At 40.8% G+C, this 21,130-nt stretch overlaps 1 protein-coding gene across 11 annotated transcripts in view; it reads right to left on the bottom strand.

Moving 5' to 3' along the window:
* Positions 1-20,312, bottom strand: part of kif1b (kinesin family member 1B) — a 57,827-nt gene extending 37,515 nt beyond the window's left edge. For 6 of the 11 annotated variants that reach the window (XM_071475917.1, XM_071475916.1, XM_071475918.1 and 3 more), the window contains exons 1-9: positions 20,019-20,310; positions 18,628-18,781; positions 3,365-3,441; positions 3,075-3,254; positions 2,238-2,306; positions 1,719-1,897; positions 867-978; positions 263-340; positions 93-158 (exon numbers count right to left, since the gene is read on the bottom strand). In XM_071475917.1, the coding sequence (XP_071332018.1) occupies positions 93-158; positions 263-340; positions 867-978; positions 1,719-1,897; positions 2,238-2,306; positions 3,075-3,254; positions 3,365-3,441; positions 18,628-18,733 (867 nt within the window). In that variant the 5' untranslated portion in view covers positions 18,734-18,781; positions 20,019-20,310. Of the gene's footprint in view, positions 1-92; positions 159-262; positions 341-866; positions 979-1,718; positions 1,898-2,237; positions 2,307-3,074; positions 3,255-3,364; positions 3,442-18,627; positions 18,782-20,018 lie in introns of all 11 variants that reach the window. The other 5 variants (XM_071475920.1, XM_071475924.1, XM_071475913.1 and 2 more) reach the window with 4 other exon arrangements.
* Between the last annotated feature and the right edge of the window lie 818 nt (positions 20,313-21,130).

Consider the following 21,130-nt stretch of genomic DNA (forward strand, 5'->3'; position numbering starts at 1 on the left):
TCAAGTTGTAGAGGGAAAGGCTGAAAAAGAGGAGGAGGAGGAGGAGGAGGAGGAGGAGAGGAAAGAAAGAATTAGAAACAAAAAACACTCACCACTTCAGCCAAGGCAGAAATAACCTTTCCTAACGTAGTGAGAGATTTGTTGATGTTCGCTCCCTCCTGCAATCACAGACAAAAAAAAAAATGTTTTATTCAAAATCAATCAAGGTGACACTAGTTAACTGAGTGTTAATGCAGCTGCTGGGTGGTGATAGGAGTCTTACCTTTAGCCTGGTACCTTTTGCTCCAGTGGAATCTGCTCGTTCACTTCCTGCCAAGTCTACCAGACTAATTTTACTGACCTGAAGGGATGGAGTAAATGTATTTTGGTTGCATCAAGCTTATAAATAATGTACATTTCAAAGATAACAAACTGAGAGAGGATGAGAATATTACTGAAACAATGACAGCACCAAATACAAAGTTCATGATGTTTTCAAAAACGTTCAAATAATTAACAAACCAAACTGTCAAAATACCTGGACGGATGTGTAAACCATTCTATACATTTGGCTTTACTGTCAAGTGAGATGCAGCTAGGAAGTAAAATCTGATAGAGTGGCTGAACACAATAGGCATTGTGTTTACAATAACACTGTGGTCTTTGTCTCTCCGAAGGCAGAGGAAATGTTAAAAGTCAAAAGGAAAATGGCGCTCTTTATTTTTCCTTCCACAAGGAACCTTAGGACCATAGGAGAAATCAAAGATGCAAACTAAAAAATGAGCCCTGAGAAAAGACAATACTAAGGTATAAACATGGTTAAGTGTGAATCGTTCACAGTCTAATTTAAGAAGCAGAAGGTGTCTGTTTTTCTTGTCTCCTCTGACCTTTTCTGTGGAGAGGTCTGTCTCGCTGTCGTGTTTCCTCTGTGTGAAGACGATGGTGAAAACAGCATGGGACCTGCTGCTGGTCTCATTCATGTTGGTAGCAGCCACAGTTCTGCAGGTTAGCAAAAACCACCATAGTTAGGGAAATACAAATCCGTATGGATGTAATACATTTTTCTGAGCACTTTAATTGTTTTTTCCTTTTAAATTATTCAGTACTATTAATGCTAAATTCATGGTCTTGGCTATTACTGGAGTTATCATCACTGGGCTTTACGTCTATTAGAGTGAATTGAGTCAAAGGGATTACTTTCTGTGGCGGAGGTGGATAATACTTTGAGGACACCAAATACAAATACACAAGGCGCACTCAGGGGGATAGTCACAGGGGAGATACGGGCTTTACACGCCATGTTCTAGAAATAAGCCTTCTGAGTCAGCACAGGAAGATTAAGGCAGAGTTCACTCCTCCCACAGGAGCTCCCGTGACACAGACACACAGTAAAACATACACACACTTATACATGGCATGCACTCATGCATATACAGATATTTCATTGAGAAATACTCACTACCTGCAATAAAGACTCTTAGTCATCCAAGTCAAGCTTGACATCCATGTTTTATCAAAACTTGGGGAAGATTCTGGTGTCCTGAATAAAACTAACCATTGTGATGTGATACCAAGACTCCCTGATTCCAAATAATTCTTATCTTGCCATCATTTTTCAGTCTAAATTATCTCATTCCCTTGAGGATGTGAGTTATCGCGTCATCACAGCTATCACCTCTTCTATTACTTCTACTACCTTCTTTCCCATGATCTCAGCATGATCCCAGGGCTCAGCTCACCTGGCCTTGTTGCCTGCATCCATTAGGTCAGCGATGTCTGTATAGGAAGTGACAGCTAGCTTGGACAGGTCCTCCACGTAGGGACCCAGCAGTGGGTGTTCTCGCACTCGAAGGTTCCCTTTGTTCTTGGGATTGAGCAAATCTCGCACCCTCTCACAGTAGATCTCCATGTAACTGACCTACAAACATTTGCAAAAGTAACACAATGTCAGTTCAGGTGGATGATGCCATATAGCAAGATATTTGTCATTTTCACAACATGCTCTTTTTCTTTTTTTTTTTTTTTTACAGCTTATCTACAATAGAATCACTCGGTGATCTTTCATTTATTATCCAGTTTCAGAAAAAGTGTATGCATGAATAAAATAGTCAAAATGATTGTGTTGAGGAAACCCAGCATCTTTGAAGCTTCAGCCAAAACGTGACTGATTGACATTAGTCACACAATGGTAAGAGATACACAGAGAAGAAGGGGTTAACAATGGGAGATTACAGATGCCAAAGCAGTCTGAGACTCACCTCTACTGAGTAGGAGAGCTCCTCTTTGTTGCAGTCTTCATTGATTTTCTCAAATAGATCTTCACAGAGCTGAGAGGTAGAAAAAGAGGACATTTTAGTGCAAATAAACAGTGTACGAGAGATGAAAGGCAGGATTAAAAGGGAGGAGGGAGGATACAGAGTTTCGTTCAGATGAACACTTTTCTGCAGTGATGTGTGGGCCAGAGCTGCGAGCCAGAAAAGGGACAATACATTTGGATGTATTCGAGCCCTAAACATCATGAAAACTTTAAAGCTTTCATCCAAAATCTAATTTTCAGATTAACTACCAAACCATGAAATTACATGTTCAGAACCTAGTCTAGGTCACACCCTGCTTACTAATGGCATTTTAAAGTCTAAAATAAGGTCTAAATTAGAGGTGTGTCATATAAAAATCAATAGTCAAGCAAGCAAGGCCCCAAAACAGCTGAACTCAGAGAAATGATGATAAGGATATTATGCAGGCAAAAATTTGCCGAGTCAAAAAGCTATCTCATGTGTACAAAGGTGAAAAACATCTCTCCAGTGGAGATGCAGTCTCAATATTTTAGAGGTGGATCAATTTGATTTAGAATTATGACGGGGGGAAATAAGTTAAGGACTAGTGGACTGATATCCATGTATTATTAGAAGTGACTATAATTCAGGCTTTGTATTGCAAACATTCACTGATCCAAGTGAACAGGATTAGTAAACATTACTGACCACAAGACAAGAAGCTGCATTATATGGTACTTAAAATACAGTGGGCAATGCCAGTGTCTTAATCTCTGCTTGCAATTCAGTAAATCGAGAATGATATGTTGTAAAACAAACCATGGGAATGATTCCCTCCTGTCCCTCCTCCTGCTTGCCCATCATGGTGTAGGATTTGCCAGCTCCTGTCTGGCCGTAAGCAAAGATGCAGACATTGTAGCCCTCAAAAGCGTGCTGCAACATTTCTTTGCCAATGTCATTGTACACAAGGTTCTGTGATGCAAAGGAGGGGTCTTCAGGCTGTGGAAAAGACAGAGAAATGACTTAAAATGTATAGAATTTCAATAAACCCATGGTAATTCAAGCTGACAACATAAAAATTTATAATTAGACTGGTTGTTCAAACTCACTGTAGTGTGTGACCAGTAGGAATAATCAAAACTGAAGGTCTTTGCTGGTTCCTTTGGGGCTTTGGGGTTGAGAATAGCTGTGGGGGAGGAACAAAGTTAGTAATGTGGTTAATAACATCTGGTTTGAATGTGAATATGAGACAACAACTATGCCAACATTCTTGTAGCTTGATTTTAAATGCTTCCTCAAGTTAATCAAGTTATGATATATCATCTATTGAATTTTTTTTTGAGTATGTCAGTTCTACCACAGTTAAGTATTTACTGCTTCTGTGCAGTCAGTTTAGCTTATGGCAGGGAATCTTTCACAAACTAGTCGTTGACACAGACGTTACTCTCCTGGCCTTGTGGTTTCTTTGCAAGTGCTGCCTACTTCATTTTCTTTTTTTCCACTTTCTGTTGGTGGCCAATTTGCTTTATCTCACTCTTACAACTTAGTCTTTTAAAGTCAGTTACAAACAAAACAACTCCCGTTCATGTATTTTGTCTAGTCCCTAAAATAACAAAATTTGCATCTTAGTTACACAAATAACACTTTTAGTGTCTAAATACACCCAATTAATAGTTTAATAATGTTTATCCTGGTTGGCAAATAGTGCTCGGATTGAGGAACAGGATCTTAAAACACTCACTTACAGTGATATATTTAGAACAGAAAGTCACATGAACCAGTTGCAGATCATGAGCCATTGGGGTTTTTTTTGAGAACTGCAACTGTTGTGTCAAGCTCTACCAAACACACAATCTTTAATCAGTGTTTTAATTCATCGTGTGCACTGATAACACAGCAAAGTGACAAACAATACAGAGTTTGAGTAATAACACATGTAGCCTACTCTGATTGCCCCACCTTCCCCTGTTTTATCTGCAAAAGGCATGACAACACAATATTTCCGCACTACGCATTCATTCTCTATGGCCACACAGACATTTCTTAATGAACAAGAATTTGCAGCCATGCCTGGCATCTCATCCATCTCAATCATGCTTACTGGTACCCCTGGGACTTGTGTTCAAGCTTTCCACACTGTGCACTGGAAACGTGACAGAGAGACAGGAAGAGACTAAGAATTTACTGTAGGATATTTGTAGATATCCGTACCCCCAGTTGTTCCTCAAATCCTCCTCTTAAGCAAACTTTTCATTGTCTAAAGCTTGCCTTATGTCAGGGCAAATGCAGTTCACTCAGGCTAGATGATCAAATGAATACCCCCACCTTTAGAACGGGGTGGGGGGTTAGGGGGACTGTGAATGAGGTAAGTGAAAAAAAGCTTGAGAGACTAAAAGTAACGGGTGTGCTCAAGGGCCTAGCAACAATCAAAACAGTGCAACAATAGTAACAGTGCAACAATAGAAACCAAACGCAGGGTGAAAGGAAAACTGTGCAATCTGCATCTTACTAAGAATATAATCTGTATTTAGAGCATTTTCACTCTTTCCAAGCAAATCTCCAGTGTGAGCTACAAAGCAGTAATTAGTTTTGTTTCATGCAAATTCTGTGTTGCGCTAATGGGCAAATTAAAGCCAGGTCTGCCTCCTCGACATGAGAGTGCTTGAGAGGCTTTTGCATCAATATGTCCCTGGCAGAGTGCCTTCTGTGTTCAGAGGATTTCAACACACTTATCAATAATGCAGGAGATGTGGAGAGACAGGGATTGCATATCGCCCTCAACGGGTCACATGCTGACAGAAAAGCACAGCGTGTCCTCAGACACCAGAACGCTAACTGTTCCGTGCTAAATATTTGGTAATTACAGCAACTGTCAATCTGCGGAAACTCAGGTAGCTATAACCTAGCACAGGTAAAACCTTTGCTTGCTTGGACCCCCTACTATCTTCAAACAGGTTAAGGTGCACAGGCGGAGCAGTCGCTTCCATACTGGGCACTGGAAGAGGATACAGCAAGACAGGTGGCTAAATAAAGCCCAATTTCACCTTTGACCTGCCTCCAAAGGGAAATTGGAGCCAGGGCATTTAGAAACGAAGGGGGATTTAGGTTACCGGTGCCCCTATTCCCCTTTCCTGGAACAATCTACAGTGGCTATTAATGAAGGGGCAGCCTAAGCAATAAAAACAGAAAGATGATGAGACAGTGCCACGTGTGAGGCATTTGGACAGTGGGATGCCCATGACAGGCCAGAAGACTGACTGTGACAAACTGGCCTTAGTGGGAATCACAGCTGTGTTCTAGCAAGAAAAGACATGATGTGAGCTTTCTAATCTCTGACTGTGTTAATTTCCTGTTTGGTCATGGGCTCTCGTCAGAGACAGGGGTGGATCTTATAGTGTAAAAATGTATCTTGGCACAGCACAACTACATGGTAGCAAGGGTAGTGGGAGACCGTTCAACTCCTAAAGGTGAATCATGCTCACGACGTGGCACGATTGTCTCATTCAGCTGCCCACTCCATCGCTTGCAGAGCAGATAGCTGCTTCACCCATGTCATCCTTTCAATACATAAGAGTGTCTCATGTGAAAGTTAATAAAAGGGTACTGAAGGCAAGGATGCTCAAACTACCACACAAAGTGGTAACCATTGTTACATCTCCTCCCAATAAGGGATAGGGATGGCACCAGTTACATGTGTGTGAAGTCTAATTTATTATTACTGGAATTTTGTATTTAAAGAATGGCACATGGCCTCTCAAGGAGTATCCAGCTCGTGTAATCACACACACACACACACACACACACACACACACACACACACACACACACACACACACACACACACACACACACACACACACACACACACCTGTCAAATTGTTGCTGCTCCCATGTATTAAAGGCTGAGGCAGGATGAGGTGAATTTTATCCCTGCTATCTGAGCCTACGTCAATCAGAAAGGAGTGCTCCATATATTCCAGAATGAGTCACCTACTTAATCAACTGAATATCACTCACTGAGTTTACTTTCTGCACCTGAAGGTGACACGTACAAACAGAATCTATGTGAACACTGATGCATCAACAGTAATAGTCAAAAAGCCAGATGTTAATGAGAAATTCCTCTGCTTGCCATTTATAGTAAATATTCCCACCAGAGTCACATCTTGGACTTAAAATGGCAGACACATTCTGCTGCCTAATAAACAACGTCATCACTCTGTCTTTCTCAACCATGGCAACAGGTACAGGACCAGATTCTGGTTGCCATAACAACCTCAACTTGGCACAGGAGGGGAGGATGCGGCACACTGTGTTCTGTTTTCTCTTGCCTCAAGCATTCCCTATTACTGCTCTGTAGAAATTATACATATAGATAAATGAAATATTTATTAAATGGTGATTTCAGGATTTTAATCCTTTAAAAATCCTGAGACATACAAAAAGGGACAGTGTGAAAAGCTTTAGGATTTGTAACTAAGACATTAAGCTACTTATCATGTCAGACTCCATAAGCAATACCAGAAACAACTTTTACTGCACAAATGCCTTTTACATACGTTGTAAATTGAAAATTTAATAATTGGAATATTGTAATTAAGCACAAAAGACATACAGTTTATCATTTCAGGAACCTTTTGAGAATGAAAGTAGTACTCTTGGTGACACAGAGTTACACGTTGATTGGCTGCATATCATTAAACAGCACAGGTGAGATATTTAACATTAACAGCAGGGGTACCCAGGCAGTGGAAAGGTTACAACGAATACCACATAACCACAATGTCCATGGTTTGATTCTGACCAAGGACCTTTATAAATCATTACCCCCCCCCCTTCTTGTTTCCTGTCTGTATTTTCTCCAACACCTGTCCGATAAAGGCAAAAGTGCCCAAAAATCCATTAAAAAAACCATTATGACTGACAGAGCAACATAGAGGACTATGTTATCCATAGTGTGCTGCCATCTGGGCATCAAACACTGAACTTCCATTATATAAATGGAAAACATGCACGTACATAGTCTGTGTGGGGGACTACGTAGGAGAAATGATTCTCTCAAGACAGAGATATTTAGTCAGAACCCCGTGTTCAATGGAAGACACAAACTACTGAGTGGCATATGAGGACAAGTCAAGTGCTTATTTTTTCAAAATACTACAGCTCTGCATTTTCAGTTCCTGCTCCTCAGAATATAGGGCTGATAGGATGTTGGCACTCCACAGGAGCTCTCCATTTCAAGGCAGGGTGAATACCAGTTAACTAACCACATCCTTCTATCTAAAGAACATCACTCAGCTGGTTGTAGCTGGCAGACATTTTGTACTCCAGTGTTCAGCATGGGACCTATAATCTGGCCAGGAAAGCAAAGACACCCCTCAGTAATTAGGTTGTTAGGAGGGCTCTGAGCACCAGATGGGGACTAAAAGCTAGCCCCCATTCACCTGAGACTAGCGGGCAAGCAGGGTCTAAAATGGCTGAACATATCAGCATCTCTCTTCCAGCAACCCTCTGAGAGCCTTCTAGCTGTTAGATCAAACTGATCAATGGCTGTCAGGCATCACAGGAAGTAGATAAGATCACTCAATAGATGCATAAGTGAAATATAAAGGAAAATGTGCATGAACTTCTAGGGGAACCTAAGCATTCAGAGAAATAATATCTGTGCAGAATTCTAATTACCCTGTGTGCTTCTTTCAGCGAGACTGAGGAATTTTAATAGCTTCCTCGGGGTCTGTATATATACGGGCAGCAGTGTGATGTAACAGCTGACTTCTGAAGAATACTATTTCAGTTAATTCACTCACAGGACTGTTATTTTCTACTATATGTTGGTTCCACCAGCACCAAACAGCCCCAACCATGTGCACTTATTGCATATGTAATAGTAAGAACTTATGAAAATTCAGTCACAAGATAACTGTATAGAGAGATGATATTAAGTCACATAAAATAATTGCCAAATTATAGACAGGCAAGTAGTTTCAGGAAATGTGAGCAATGTTAATGTCCATCACACAGAAGACTCAGCATCTTGATATTCTGGTATTAATAGATGCTGTCTGGTATAGTAATAAAAAATAAAGAGATTAAAATTACTCAATATCGAAAAATAAATATGTTTAAGTTTAAGTGTTGTATTATACGGGTATTAGAGTTATACAAGACTTAATTGTTGGCTACCTGCCTAATTGGTACTGTGTCCTGTCCTATCACCATGTCAAGGGAGAAACTGATGCCATTACAGCTCTAATGCTGTGTACCACTATACAACATTACAACTGCACACCTGTGTCACAGCTTGTGCATGTCATGGTGACATGTCAGCACAGCTGCTGACATTATCCAGTGGTTTCAGCATTGCCACATTAACGCTGCTATGGTAGCTCTTAAATAGGGGGCATAACAGAGTGGATGGGCCGGATGTTGAGGTGGCCACAGAAATGCTCTGCATGTTGTATCCAGTGTCTTTAGAAGAGAGTGTGTGATGCTTGGTTGCCAGGGCTGCAGCACAGGTGACAGAGTTGTCACTGGATGCGGCTCAAAGATGCAGTCTAAAAGTAGTGTCTGAGCACTGCTGTGCACATTTGACAAACAGCTGAGCTTGTCGCAGCCACAACACAGGACATAGAACATATCCAAAACAGAAACTAACATGATTACACCCTTGGATACAGTACACTTTCTCGTCTGGTCAGGGAGATGCCTTGTGGCCTTTAATTAAAAAACATATCCACACAGCAATTCAAAACCCTTCTGTTAAGGAATCCTGTCAAAAAACCCTGGTTTATCTTAGATAATGTTAGACGAGTTTGTGTAGCCAGGAGACATAACCCTTCAGACAAGAATCCGTATCCCAGTCATTGACTCAGACTAACTTTCTGTTAATGTCAACAGCACATATTTTCATTTTATCAGATGAGCTTCTAGATCAGAGTAATTACTGAAACTTAAAGGAAGGCAATTCGTCCGTACCAATGAATCCTCAGTTTCTACTCAGAAGGCTGGTCACGTAATTTTTCTCTTCCTACTGGGAAAGAGGAGAGAGGAAAAAAGGCAGGAAGACACCAGAACAATGCCCTGAATGCGGGGCAGTTGACAACAGAGCCTGCAAAACGCATTAGGTAATCTGTTATGACAAGGCTTTATGTGCCCAGTCCCCTCTATCACAATGACCCTTTTCACACTGCCTTACCCCCCTCTCTTTTAGGAAAAAGTGGTCGCCACATTTATGAAAAAAGGAACTTAAAATGTTTTTGTTAGAAAGTGACTGAAGTCAGCTAAATGTAAACTTTGTATAAAAAAACTATTAGACTACATTGAAAAAATATGTTCATTTTATTTGTTCATCCAGGTTATTTAAACAAATCTGGTTTGGGCAGGAAGTCAGAATATAATTTACATGCACTACAATAAAAAGCACGTTTACTCACAGAAATCAGATTTAAGTCCTACTTACTTGAGTGTGTTGAGTAACAGTATGATGAAAAGACAAGCATGATGTTTTTTCTTGTTATGCATATACATTTGGTAGCAGGGTTTCTCTTTTTTTCCTTGTCTCAGTTAAGGAAACTGGGTTTCTGGTTTACATGAAATTTAAGCAATAAGAAATCACAAATTGTTTTTTGCTTTGTCTTAGAGTCAGAAAGATCACAGGTTTGTTCATAATTGTTGTGTTGTTTATTTTTTACCAACTCCATGCCAGAAAGTAAAATAAAAGAAGTCATACATTAAAATGACTAGAGCTAGAAAGCAATGGGAAAGGGCGCAGTTCTGGCCTATGTGCCAGCTGTTCCAGCTCTGACTACTGTCTATTTATACAGCAGCAGATGGTGGCTAGTGCTTCACATGCCGACAGACTGTCAGTGACAGGAAGGAATGGACAGATTTCAGCCGCCCAACCTTTCCGACAAACTCATAGCCAAACCATACATTGCTCTCTGCCCACAGACACTGATAGATAGCTTGGGCTGCAAGTGCCTTTTGATATTAGCAGCTCACACAGACTCACTGAGTCCATTATAACAGAGACTAAAGAGAGGCTTCTAGAAGCCACCAGACACAGAAAACACGCTAAGCCAGCAGGACTCCATTCACAAGCTAAATAAACACAGGACTACAACAAAGAGAGAGGGATATCAGGCAGCCTCTCAGGTGATGACATGGGGGGTTAAACCCACAAGGCACATAGAACTGGAATGATATCAGAGCTGAGATAACAATAACGATCCAAATTACATGCCAGCGGCATGCAAGTGCAATGCCCCGTGTGTCTACCCAAATTCCGAACACACCATCTTGTCAAACTTAAACATATTTTTGTCTGCACCTCAATGTTAACATTACCAAAATGATCCTCAGCGTTTTCAGATGTTTTCACAGCTTAAGGAGGGACCAGGTTCAAGGAGGATATTCTCCTCTTTGCAGGTGCTGCCTCAAAGGTCAGAGGTCGGTCCCAATACATCCTGTGTCATGGGAGCTATAGTAATACCTCCACTGTTTTAGACGAGTCTGGTATTTTCCAGTTAAAAATAGCACTTAATGTATCAACAATTCAAACTTGCTTGTGTCAACCCTTTTACAATGAACTTTGGGGAAGTGGGTCTGTGTGTAATTGAACACTAAAAAGGATTAAAGATCAGGAGTTTCTTCCATGGTTTATATCTTGGAGATTTTTCTTCTCAGCACAACTTTGGTTATCAACATTACAGGTAGTAGTAATAATATATTAATAATATTCACACGAAAAAGACGCATCACATATCAATATCAGGATATTGAACAGTAGTAAAAAGTTCTGTCAACTCCAACAATCTATGACTTTTCTATAATCTATAACTATGAATTTGTGCCTTTACTAGAAAGCTTTCCAAATCAGCCACCATTAAATTTATAGAGAAGTGAAAGGCATGATGAGAAATAAACTATAACTATAAATTTGCAATAAAATCTAATCTGTGACTTCAAAACAGATCCAAATCTTGAATTAAAATAAAACACTGTCTCAGATTTATCTCAAAACAGCATACAGATCATCATATGATCCAGGCAGAATGGCTGAATGTTGACAACAGTGTACACCAAGCCTTACAGACAAGGGAAATACAGAGCCCCTTACATTCACTGCTCACAAAAGGCGCCCATTTTACAGAGCAGTGACCTGGATTTACTCAACTAGCCTCTGCTCAGAGACTGAAGTCTCGTTTTAAATGCTTTCCTGCTTTATGTAAGCATTGTGACATCATGAACTCTGGCGCACAGATCTGTGAAAATCTCACATCTTTTTGAAAAAAGAAAAAAAGATAACAACAAGCTGCATCACTTGTTTGACACAGCCTAAAAACATTAACGATACACAATGATTGATGCCTCAAGATAAAGTCAGATGACTAACACCTTTTATGCAGCATTTTTCTGTGGAGGACAGGTATGACGCGTGAAACTGCACCATCTCTGTTTGTGTGTGTGTGTGTGTGTGTGTGTGTGTGTCTACTACTGATCTCAATTTGCAACAAAGTATTCAAACATGAGACAACTCCATTTTGGAGAGGCAGAGGACTCCAGTCGCCAAACAGATCAAGAGTCAGTTCAGTTGTCTTATTAATTAAGGTTTCAAAAATAATATACTGCCAACCCCCCTTCACTTCTTACTCATGAATAATACAAAGTGAGCATCATGCCTACCACCAAGCTACCCGTGCCTGGACTGCAAAGCTCTCCAGTTTGCCTCTGAATTCAGTCCTCAGACTCTGAGAGAAAACCAAACAATACAGTCTGGAAAGAGAGCTGTGTCAGTGAGGGCACAAAAAACTGGAAAAAAAAAAAAACAAGAAAACAAAAAAACAAAACACATTGACTCTCTTGAATGTGGGAAAGTCCAGCCATTTCAACCAACTCAGGCAATGAACCAAGGAACAGGTAAGAGGAGCAAGCCAGGAATGCCATAACTTCGAAACAAAACACACCATTATCTGCTTTTTAGTCCCTGCTTTCATCATCAAGTCAGAGATGAATGGTGACGGATGTGGGCAGCTGTGAGCACAAACTGATTTGAAGATGCAGGTGACAATCCACTGGTTGTGTGGAGAGGATGGTGTGCTGGTAATGTACTGACAATAAAAGAGCATTAGGCTCTACTGCAAATGTATAAGTACACAAATCTATATTCAGCCAGTTAGCAAGTCAGATTCAAGTGAATGGTTGCAAAGGATCAGCCATTATACTACTACCCTGTATGCGAACAATACTTTTCAATTGATTTTATTTTGATTACATTTGTTAGCATTTTCTCATTACCTTGTCTGCATACACAAAAAAGGATGCATGGGCAGACACACACATTCCTCAATGTCTGTCCTCTATGCACAAAATCAGCTAGTGGCCATTCTGTTGTACAGACAGTCTCTACAACCCTGTCAACTGTTTGGATGCTGCTGTAAAGCATTTCAGCATTTGTCTGAACTGCATTTCACCAGACTAATTTAGCATTGAGTCATTCCACCTTGTTATGCGAGGGAGGGGGGGGGGTTGGCCTTTTATCTCTGGTTATAATATGGACATTAATGGATTTGTTTGGTCTGCAGACAATCGAAGCAGAGCCCTCTAGAAACAGCTCCCTAAGAACATCAGTATCTTGTTGTTTATCTGAAGGGATTCATGCTGCAAAAAAAAAAAATCACCTGAACAAGATATTTCATTTAGGACCGAGTCCTGAATTATTTTACCATATTATTCCTCTCATTTGCCTTATGACTCTTACCTCTAGAAAATTCCTAAGACAACTGAAACCACATCTAAAATGAACAATATTATCTCATGCTGTTGGTGGGTGTTTTTATGTGTTTTGTTATTTCTGTTGTTTTTTAATGAGAGGAAAAGGCTAGACATAAGGCACAAACTAAGATAATGGCTACCAATTGCCTTTTCTTTTAGCCTGACTGCATGAATATACTGCATTTATCAGCCTCCAACATCCCATGACATCCCATCATCCCTGGCCGACCAAGTGTATGTGATGCCACCTCACGCTGTCCTACACGTGAATAGCGCTCGTGCACGACTTTCCCTGTCTCTGCTGCTGTGGCTGCGTTTACATGCCCCCTCCCCCTCTCGAGTCAGCTCAGATCCCATCCTCTCCTCCAATATCCCATATTTTCTGCAAAAGGCTCAAACAGTTTCCACTCAGCCCCATCCCAGGCTGGAACAAAGAGAGAGCCAGAAAGAATGAGGTGAACAAAATGTAACAAAGCTAATGTATGGAAAAAATTCAATGACATAAGGAGAGTAGTGAAAGACGACTGAACACTCTTGGCTATGCTATGTAAGATCCATTGCAAAGAAACCAATTGAGCCGCAGATCTGACAGAGGGTCACTTTATTCTACATAAGTATATAATGTGACAAACCAAATCTCATGAGATTCACTTGTTTTCTGCTTTTCATCACTGATAATACCAGACATCTGGAGCTGATCTTCAGGCCCTCTGATGTTGACAGAGGCCAATAAAATCACCTGGTATACAACCTGATGGTGACATCATCACTGGGTCAACTCTTGACTTTTTCAAAAATGGGATTTCTGTAAACCCAAACAACATGCTAACCTGGAAAAGTGTTAAGAAAAATGACACAGCACTAACCCAAGGAGGCATCAAGATTTAAAAGTGGGCTCATTCTGAAAAACAAAACAAACAAACAAACAAAAAAACGCAAAATTGAGTAGGTGGTGATGAAGAGTCAACATAAATGGTTAAGTGAAAACCATGAGTGGCACGATCAGCTACAGAGCTAAAACCTCAATTTAGTAAGAGAAGCCATTTATTACTTTCCCCTTCTGACCTCTGCCACTTCTAGTACATTCCAGTGTTCAGCCCATCCCTGATGTGCAATGATCTGGTGTGGTTTCAGGTATTAATTTCAAAACATTTATTAATAATAAATGATTCAGCCCTTACGAGGAATGCCACCATGGCTTGCGCCACTTTTAAGTTTGCAAGGTAAACTGTAATGGTGCCATTTGGTTTTACCACTGCATCAACAGAAACACTATATCTTAATGCATTTCATGTCTCATTCAGAAAAGATTTAAATAATCAAGAAGGATCTAGTCATCATAAAAACCTGATATTGAGCCTTCTGATTCAAATTAATTATATTGTGGCAACTGGGTCAACATCCATCCAGCGAGACCTTGATCCAGTCTTCATCAACATTCCCTACCCTAACATCTGTCTACTATTCAGTTTCAGTAACTACCTCGGTGTCATGCAACAACTTGCATCACTGACACCAAAACCTTTAGGGGATATAAAGGCAGAAATGAAAGGCAGAACATTGTGTGGGAAAGACAACTACAGCACATGATATGAAAAAAAAAAATGGAGGATGCGAGATGCTTTTATTCATTCATTCAAGATGTTTTTGCAGCAGCGTTGCTTTGACTTCCCAGCAGAGAAGGTGACCACATATAAAGATATGACAGCGATAGGTGCATGAGATACACTTCCTCACACCCAGACTCACATGATTATTGTGTCTTCCTGGTTATTATTATGAAATGGTTTTTTTTAATTCAATGTCACAAAATAATTCAACCTGTGTAAAAAAACTGCTGTTACAGGTAGGTGTACTGAAAACTGGCTGAGCTGTACGACATGCATTTGTGCCTCTGGCCTTTAAGTCCTATGACACAGCATGAACTGATAATAGACACAGACATCTGTCTGTCCTCCCTCTTCATTAGGAGGTCAGTCTGGAATGTGTGAGTCTGCTATGTAAGTAGCTCGTGTGGGCAAATGTGTGTCGGTCCAAAACAATCTCAGCATGAGGCTATGAGGAATGCAACACCCTTAGCGGTTGTACGTGGCGATACGTACACCTACAAGGGTCACAGAGATTATGGTAGCAGGGCGTGGCGACCTGAGGCAGGACAGCGGATTACTGGTCCTAATCAGGTCAATCGGCCTTGTCTGCACAGGGTTCAGCAATAGGAAGACCATTCCTCATCCAAACCCACGTTCCCCATCTTACTTCCCCACTTGTCTCCCCCTCTTATGTGTTACTGACACTGGAGCCCAGCTAATTCCTCCCTGTAGGTTTTTTGTAAGGTCACCATCCACTTAGCCTGTACTGAGAGGAGACTCAGCAGAATTGTATCTGAAAGGCTAAGGTTTGATTGACATGGTGACCTTCTGTTTGTTCTAACTCTGTGCTGATTAGTTTACTCCTAAGATAGGGAGTGATATTGTGTAATAGCAGCACTTGAAAACATGGATAGCTTTTCATAAAGCATTACAAATGCCAATGCTAACACTGGACATCTCCATTAATGGAAAAAATTGATCATGTGGGAAATAATTTATCTGTTGGCAGGTTTGTTCCACTAAAGTCAGCATACTGCTCTAACATAACAAAGGATATGCTTCTCTTTGTGCACAGTGCCAAATCTATCAACCATCTTTGGCCATACATATATGAGTGGCTGCTCACTGGCTAAGTGGGGAACATAACACATGGGTTACATAACTAGAGACCGATGTGGTGAACACATCAGGGCTCTAATGAAGGCAGGCTTTGGGTGTTCTGGAGTTATTCAACATTTGGAGCACCAACACTAACTAATGCAACAGCCCATTGCATACTCCTTTATAATTACATTAGCTTTGGTATGTTTAAGAGCTTCCACTGAAAGAGGCCTTTACTTGTTTCCAGCCTGCCTGCAGAGGCCTTGGACACATTTCCTGCACACTGGATAATCAATTTGCTGCCCCTCTGCCTGCGCCCTATCCTTGACAACCCTCCATGCATGGTGAAAAGGAGAGAGAGAGAGAAAGGGAGACAGCATATCCTGCCCTTGCCCCCAAGCTCTCTCTTGCTCTGTGTTGTTGACACATGCACACAGACAGACACATACGCCCTTGAGCGAGTCACAACAATAAGGGGAGTGCCATGGCATCATCCACACATCTGCCAAACACCTACAAGCTGACCAAGCAATTCCATAAAACAGCCCATTTCTGTCAGGCGGCTTTCAGCCCCATTTAAATGTTAACCATCTCAACAGACTTCCTAATATAACATTCATACACATGTATAGCAGACACTGTGTTGGGGTAGCACTAATGCATTGTCGATTCTGATTGAAGCAACATGTTGAACGGTATTTTGGCTTTTGCTGCAGTTGTGGTTTGAGAAGCTCCTATAGATGTTGTAACACTTTTGTCTCTTGTCAAAAACTGTAACAATAGACATTCATTGTTTGAGATAGGGCAGGACAATTAACTGAGAAAGTATCATAATCACATTTCCCCAATGCATTCATGAACTGTCCCCTCAAAAAAATACCACTTTATGTTCAGTCACGTGCCTCCACTCCATCAAGTACATTTTGTATTCAAATACAAAATGATTTTATCATTACTTCCTGCGATCATAGAAATCATAAAAAGTGCGGTCATCCATCCAAACATTGCGCAAACTACCACTTGGCCTCCCAAATGAAACACTGTTTAACCGTTCAGACTAAATAATTATATAAAAATGTATAGGTAATAAGTTTTGTGTATGACTTCGGTAGACAGTGATGGACACAAAGTGTGAGGCAATCCAGAGGACACAACTAGAGAAATATCAGATTTCAACACTGTATGTGAGGTCACCTCAACTGCATGTCCTGCATGAACCTGTGCACGTTTGAGTCACTACCCACTACTCAACCTCTCAGCATCCTAATAAGACAGCATTCTCAGCATACCATCTGCAATGAAGTCCTGATGAAGGGAGAGTATGGCCGCCTGCCAGCCTCCCTTTCTGCTCTGCAATCTGCCCATGTGATAGGAGGTAGAGTAGGCAGTGCTGCAGCCTGCGCCTCTCTCTCGCTCACACACTCACTCACTAACCCCCCAAAAACACTGCATATTCCACTGCAGTTCTTCTACAAACCACGAGTCACCCTCCAGCACCTCCGAGTGACATTGGCATAATGAAAACCCAGGGATATGGAGTAAAAGTACTGGGGATTTGACACAAAGCTTCTCTTTGGAAGAGCATGAGAGATAAAGGGCAAGTGAGCCATAACTGGAAGGGACACTTGATCTTATGGAAGATTCATATAGGCTTAGTCTAACGAGCCTGATAAGACTGACAGACAAAACTGGAGGCAAATAAAACAGCTTGCTGGCAGAACAGGTTTCTGCCGTCACATGCTGTCATGTTACTGGGCCATTAAATGTTTCCATGCTAATATCATGGAGAGTGTTCATCTGCTGGCTGAAATCGGACAAACGGCACAGACATGAGTAAGGAGGCAGCTAGCACTTCACAGCACCTGATGACTCACAGTCACAAGTAAGCAGGTTGAATCACAAGACTACAAACCACATTCACATTTTCTTCTCTCTCTCTGCTGTTGTCTATCCTTTAATAGATGCCACAACAACAGCACTGAAGCAGGGAATCATCACAAATTTACACCATCAAGTTTAATATATCTATGGGAAGCTATGAAATGATTCATTCAATGTGCATAATTACTAAATTATTAAATTTTCATTACACTTTGCTAGTAGATTTCAGATTTCAGTATCTAGTTTATCTGAATACATCCGTTTTTCCATTGTCAGTTTTAATTTCAAGGGATTTTGCAGCCATTTTTTCACACATCCTGTACATGTGTAAACATCAAGAGCCACTTCAGCATGAAAGTGAGGCTGAATAATATTACGTACATCTATAAAACATCATCCTAACCATAGATCTGAATAATACGTTATCAAAGGTCAGACAAATCTGATAACACTGCAACATCTGAGAAATTACTTCTTTGTCAGTGAGCCTTTGTAAATTTAACCCAATCACTTTTTTTGTGTTATTGTGGCAAAATAAACAGCAATGCATTTTATGAATGATTAACTTTTGGCCATAACATTTAATAGGCGCTCTACAATCTCTTCACAAACTGTTTGTGTACACTAAGAGATAACACAATCATAAACTACAAAGCACCATGCATATCCATTCTAAAACACCAACTGTGTGATAAAGCCTTGATGAATTGGGGGTGTTTGCAGGGCAGGCTTTGTAGCGACCCCTGGGTCTCACAGTATGAACCAACTCAGCATTTCTCACACAGAGACTCCTCAGGCATGCAGGCCCCTTCAGAGGAGGAGGAATTTCACTCTGTAAGCCTTTTATTCTCTTTTGAGCTGTTTGTCCCCAACCGTCCACTATTCAGTTTGCTCATTCTGCTGTTCTCTGCTAAGACCCCTGAAGGAAGACCACGTGGGTGCCTGTGTGGTATACTGCACTTTCCTTAGCAGAGAGGCCTGTATAAATTTGAGAAAATGTGTTGTGTGCATGCCAGTGGACTACTTACTTGTAGTGTTGCCTTGCATCTGAATTATACATTTTGACTCCTTGCTCATCTCCCTGGAGTTGAAAGGCCGCACTCGAACGGCGACTTTTACAGACGCCCCAGACATGTTTGTGGTTTAGAACTGTCTCCCAGTAAGATTCCTTGTATATCCTTCCTGAAGGAAACAGAAAAAGAGATGTTTGCATCTGTTTGGAAAAAAGAAAATCTGGTGTTGAATAATTGAGGAAAGACTGCATTGTTTCCTCTTTTGAAATATATAAACTACTAGAATACAATTCTGACAAAATGTAAATCAAACACGTCAGTCCATTGCCACCCAGTTTCCAGTAATAATAATAACAGCCTACAACAAATATGGCCGACCAAAGCCAATGAAGCGCTTTAATATTTTGTAAACAGCAGCCGATCAAACATTTAACAGTCAAATAAAGGCTGCAAGGTGATACCTTTAATGTATAAATCCACAGTAGGTGTGAAATAAGCTTTTGCAAAATAAAAATACTAATATCACATATAAGTGAGCTGCATAATTTATTGTTTTATGATAACACAACTTTGCAATATGTTTACAGTCAATTTAAGCTATACCTCCCTCGCCCCGTGACTACATAGGCCAAATATCTCATGTTTTTCCATGTCCTTGCAGTCAGCCATACTTGCTAAAGCATACGCCCATGAAATTCTATCTACCCTATTTGGTGTGGGCTACAGTGGGACATTGAGCTTGGTCTGTCTGCTGCATTCAACAGTATTCATTTTGTGCAGACAAAGAGCTTAAATTGTCGGGGTTTTTTTGGTTGTTTTTTTTTTAAATTAATTCGCTGATGTTAGTAAGTAGGCTAATCCTCCGCTGCTGTATGTTGTGGACCAGTGCAGGGAGGAGTTGCATGCTTATTTTAGCAGCACAGACTCGACACATTGTTCCCGGTGTAACCTGCACGGGAGGGTATGAGAAATTTAACACTAAATGCTAATGGGCGCAATGTTCCATGCAGTACCTGCTATATTTTTCCCTATAAGCTAGCGTTAAGCTACGAATCGTTGACGGCTGTGACTTCAGTATCTAACGTTACGAGACGGAACTCACTAACCTTCGGTGTCTGGTGGATAGGACAATCCAACCATAGACAAATACTGTGCTTGTAAGCAACTAATATTTTATAGTTTGCAAATGAAATGTATTTAATGAATCAAATAGCAATATATTAAACTGTAAACGGAACCATGACCACGTAACAGTCCAAACACAGTAACGGACACTTTTAACATTAGCTAACAGGCAACCGCTCATCAGCCACCAGCAACTGCCTGAAATTAATCTGTAATAACAACCCCGTGCACTACAAGGGTTTAAGATATAAATTAAGAATTGATTCAACATTTTTACTCACGTTTGAAGACTCACGCCAAGACAACACCAACACCACAGGACAGTGGCGAGAACTAACGTTAGCTAGCGGGCGTCAAAATGTGTTGTTTTTATCAGAATCTGCGAGCACGAAAACTGTTACAAAGTCCACTTTCGTGAAAAACACCCATCATAGCGGTGTCCTCAGCCGGATGAAGCCGCGAATGCAACGGGTGAATTTCTGACGAGTTTATTTTCCCGTGGAGATAAAAGGCGGACGTCTATCTGCACACAAGCGAAAAGAAGAATTGATAGATTGCCTTGATTTACCGAAGAGATTACGTCAACTTCTTCTCGGCCACGCTGACTGGCAGCCCTACGGGCCAATGTACGAAGAGATATTGGTGACTAATGCGTCGCAGAGCCAATGGCAATCCTCGAAATCGGAAGCGGAGGGAGTGGGCGGGGTCTCTCGCTCTCTCTCTCTCTCTTTTTTTTTTTTTACGACTGTGACGCCACACTGCAGGATTTCTACCCACCGCTCCCCGCACCGCTGTCACCGCAACACCCAGGGTCACCGCAAAGAGCGCCGTCTGGCGAGAAATGGAGCATGTCACATCTCAGTGCTAAATAGAAACAAAAAAACTACAGGAAACTTCACAATGTTTACAATCCTATTCTACATTTGAAAGTGTATTTGTCCACGTAAGTGCCATAAGACCTCTTATGTATGTTGAGTAGCATAAATTAAAGCCTCATCAGAAACAACCATTTCTGCTCAATTTTTGTGTTTGACACAATGAAATTTCATTTAGCTAATGCTACATATAGTTTTTGCACTTATGCTTGTCATGGTGTGCAACACGTGTGAGCACCTTCAAGTGTGACTAAGGGGTAATTTCTGTTTTTCAAGATAAACCGCTCAGGTTTAACCTTTATTATACACTTAAAATCTTGCCAATAAAATTGAGACGGTTGCCAAAGTCAATCCATTAGCTGGTAACAGTTACAGCGGAAGAATGACTAAGCTTATGCATTTGGGAAACCACATTCCAAAAAAACAGACTGTGTTGTCAGGAAGCGGAATAAATTATAATTAAAAAGAAAAAGAAGATAAAGACAAACCGGTAACCACCACTATTTTTTGGCTTGAGA

The sequence above is a fragment of the Trachinotus anak genome, unplaced genomic scaffold, assembly GCF_046630095.1.
Source record: "Trachinotus anak isolate AG129_WGS33_773 ecotype Australia unplaced genomic scaffold, CSIRO_AGI_Tana_v1 ptg000004l, whole genome shotgun sequence".
Taxonomy (NCBI): domain Eukaryota; kingdom Metazoa; phylum Chordata; class Actinopteri; order Carangiformes; family Carangidae; genus Trachinotus; species Trachinotus anak.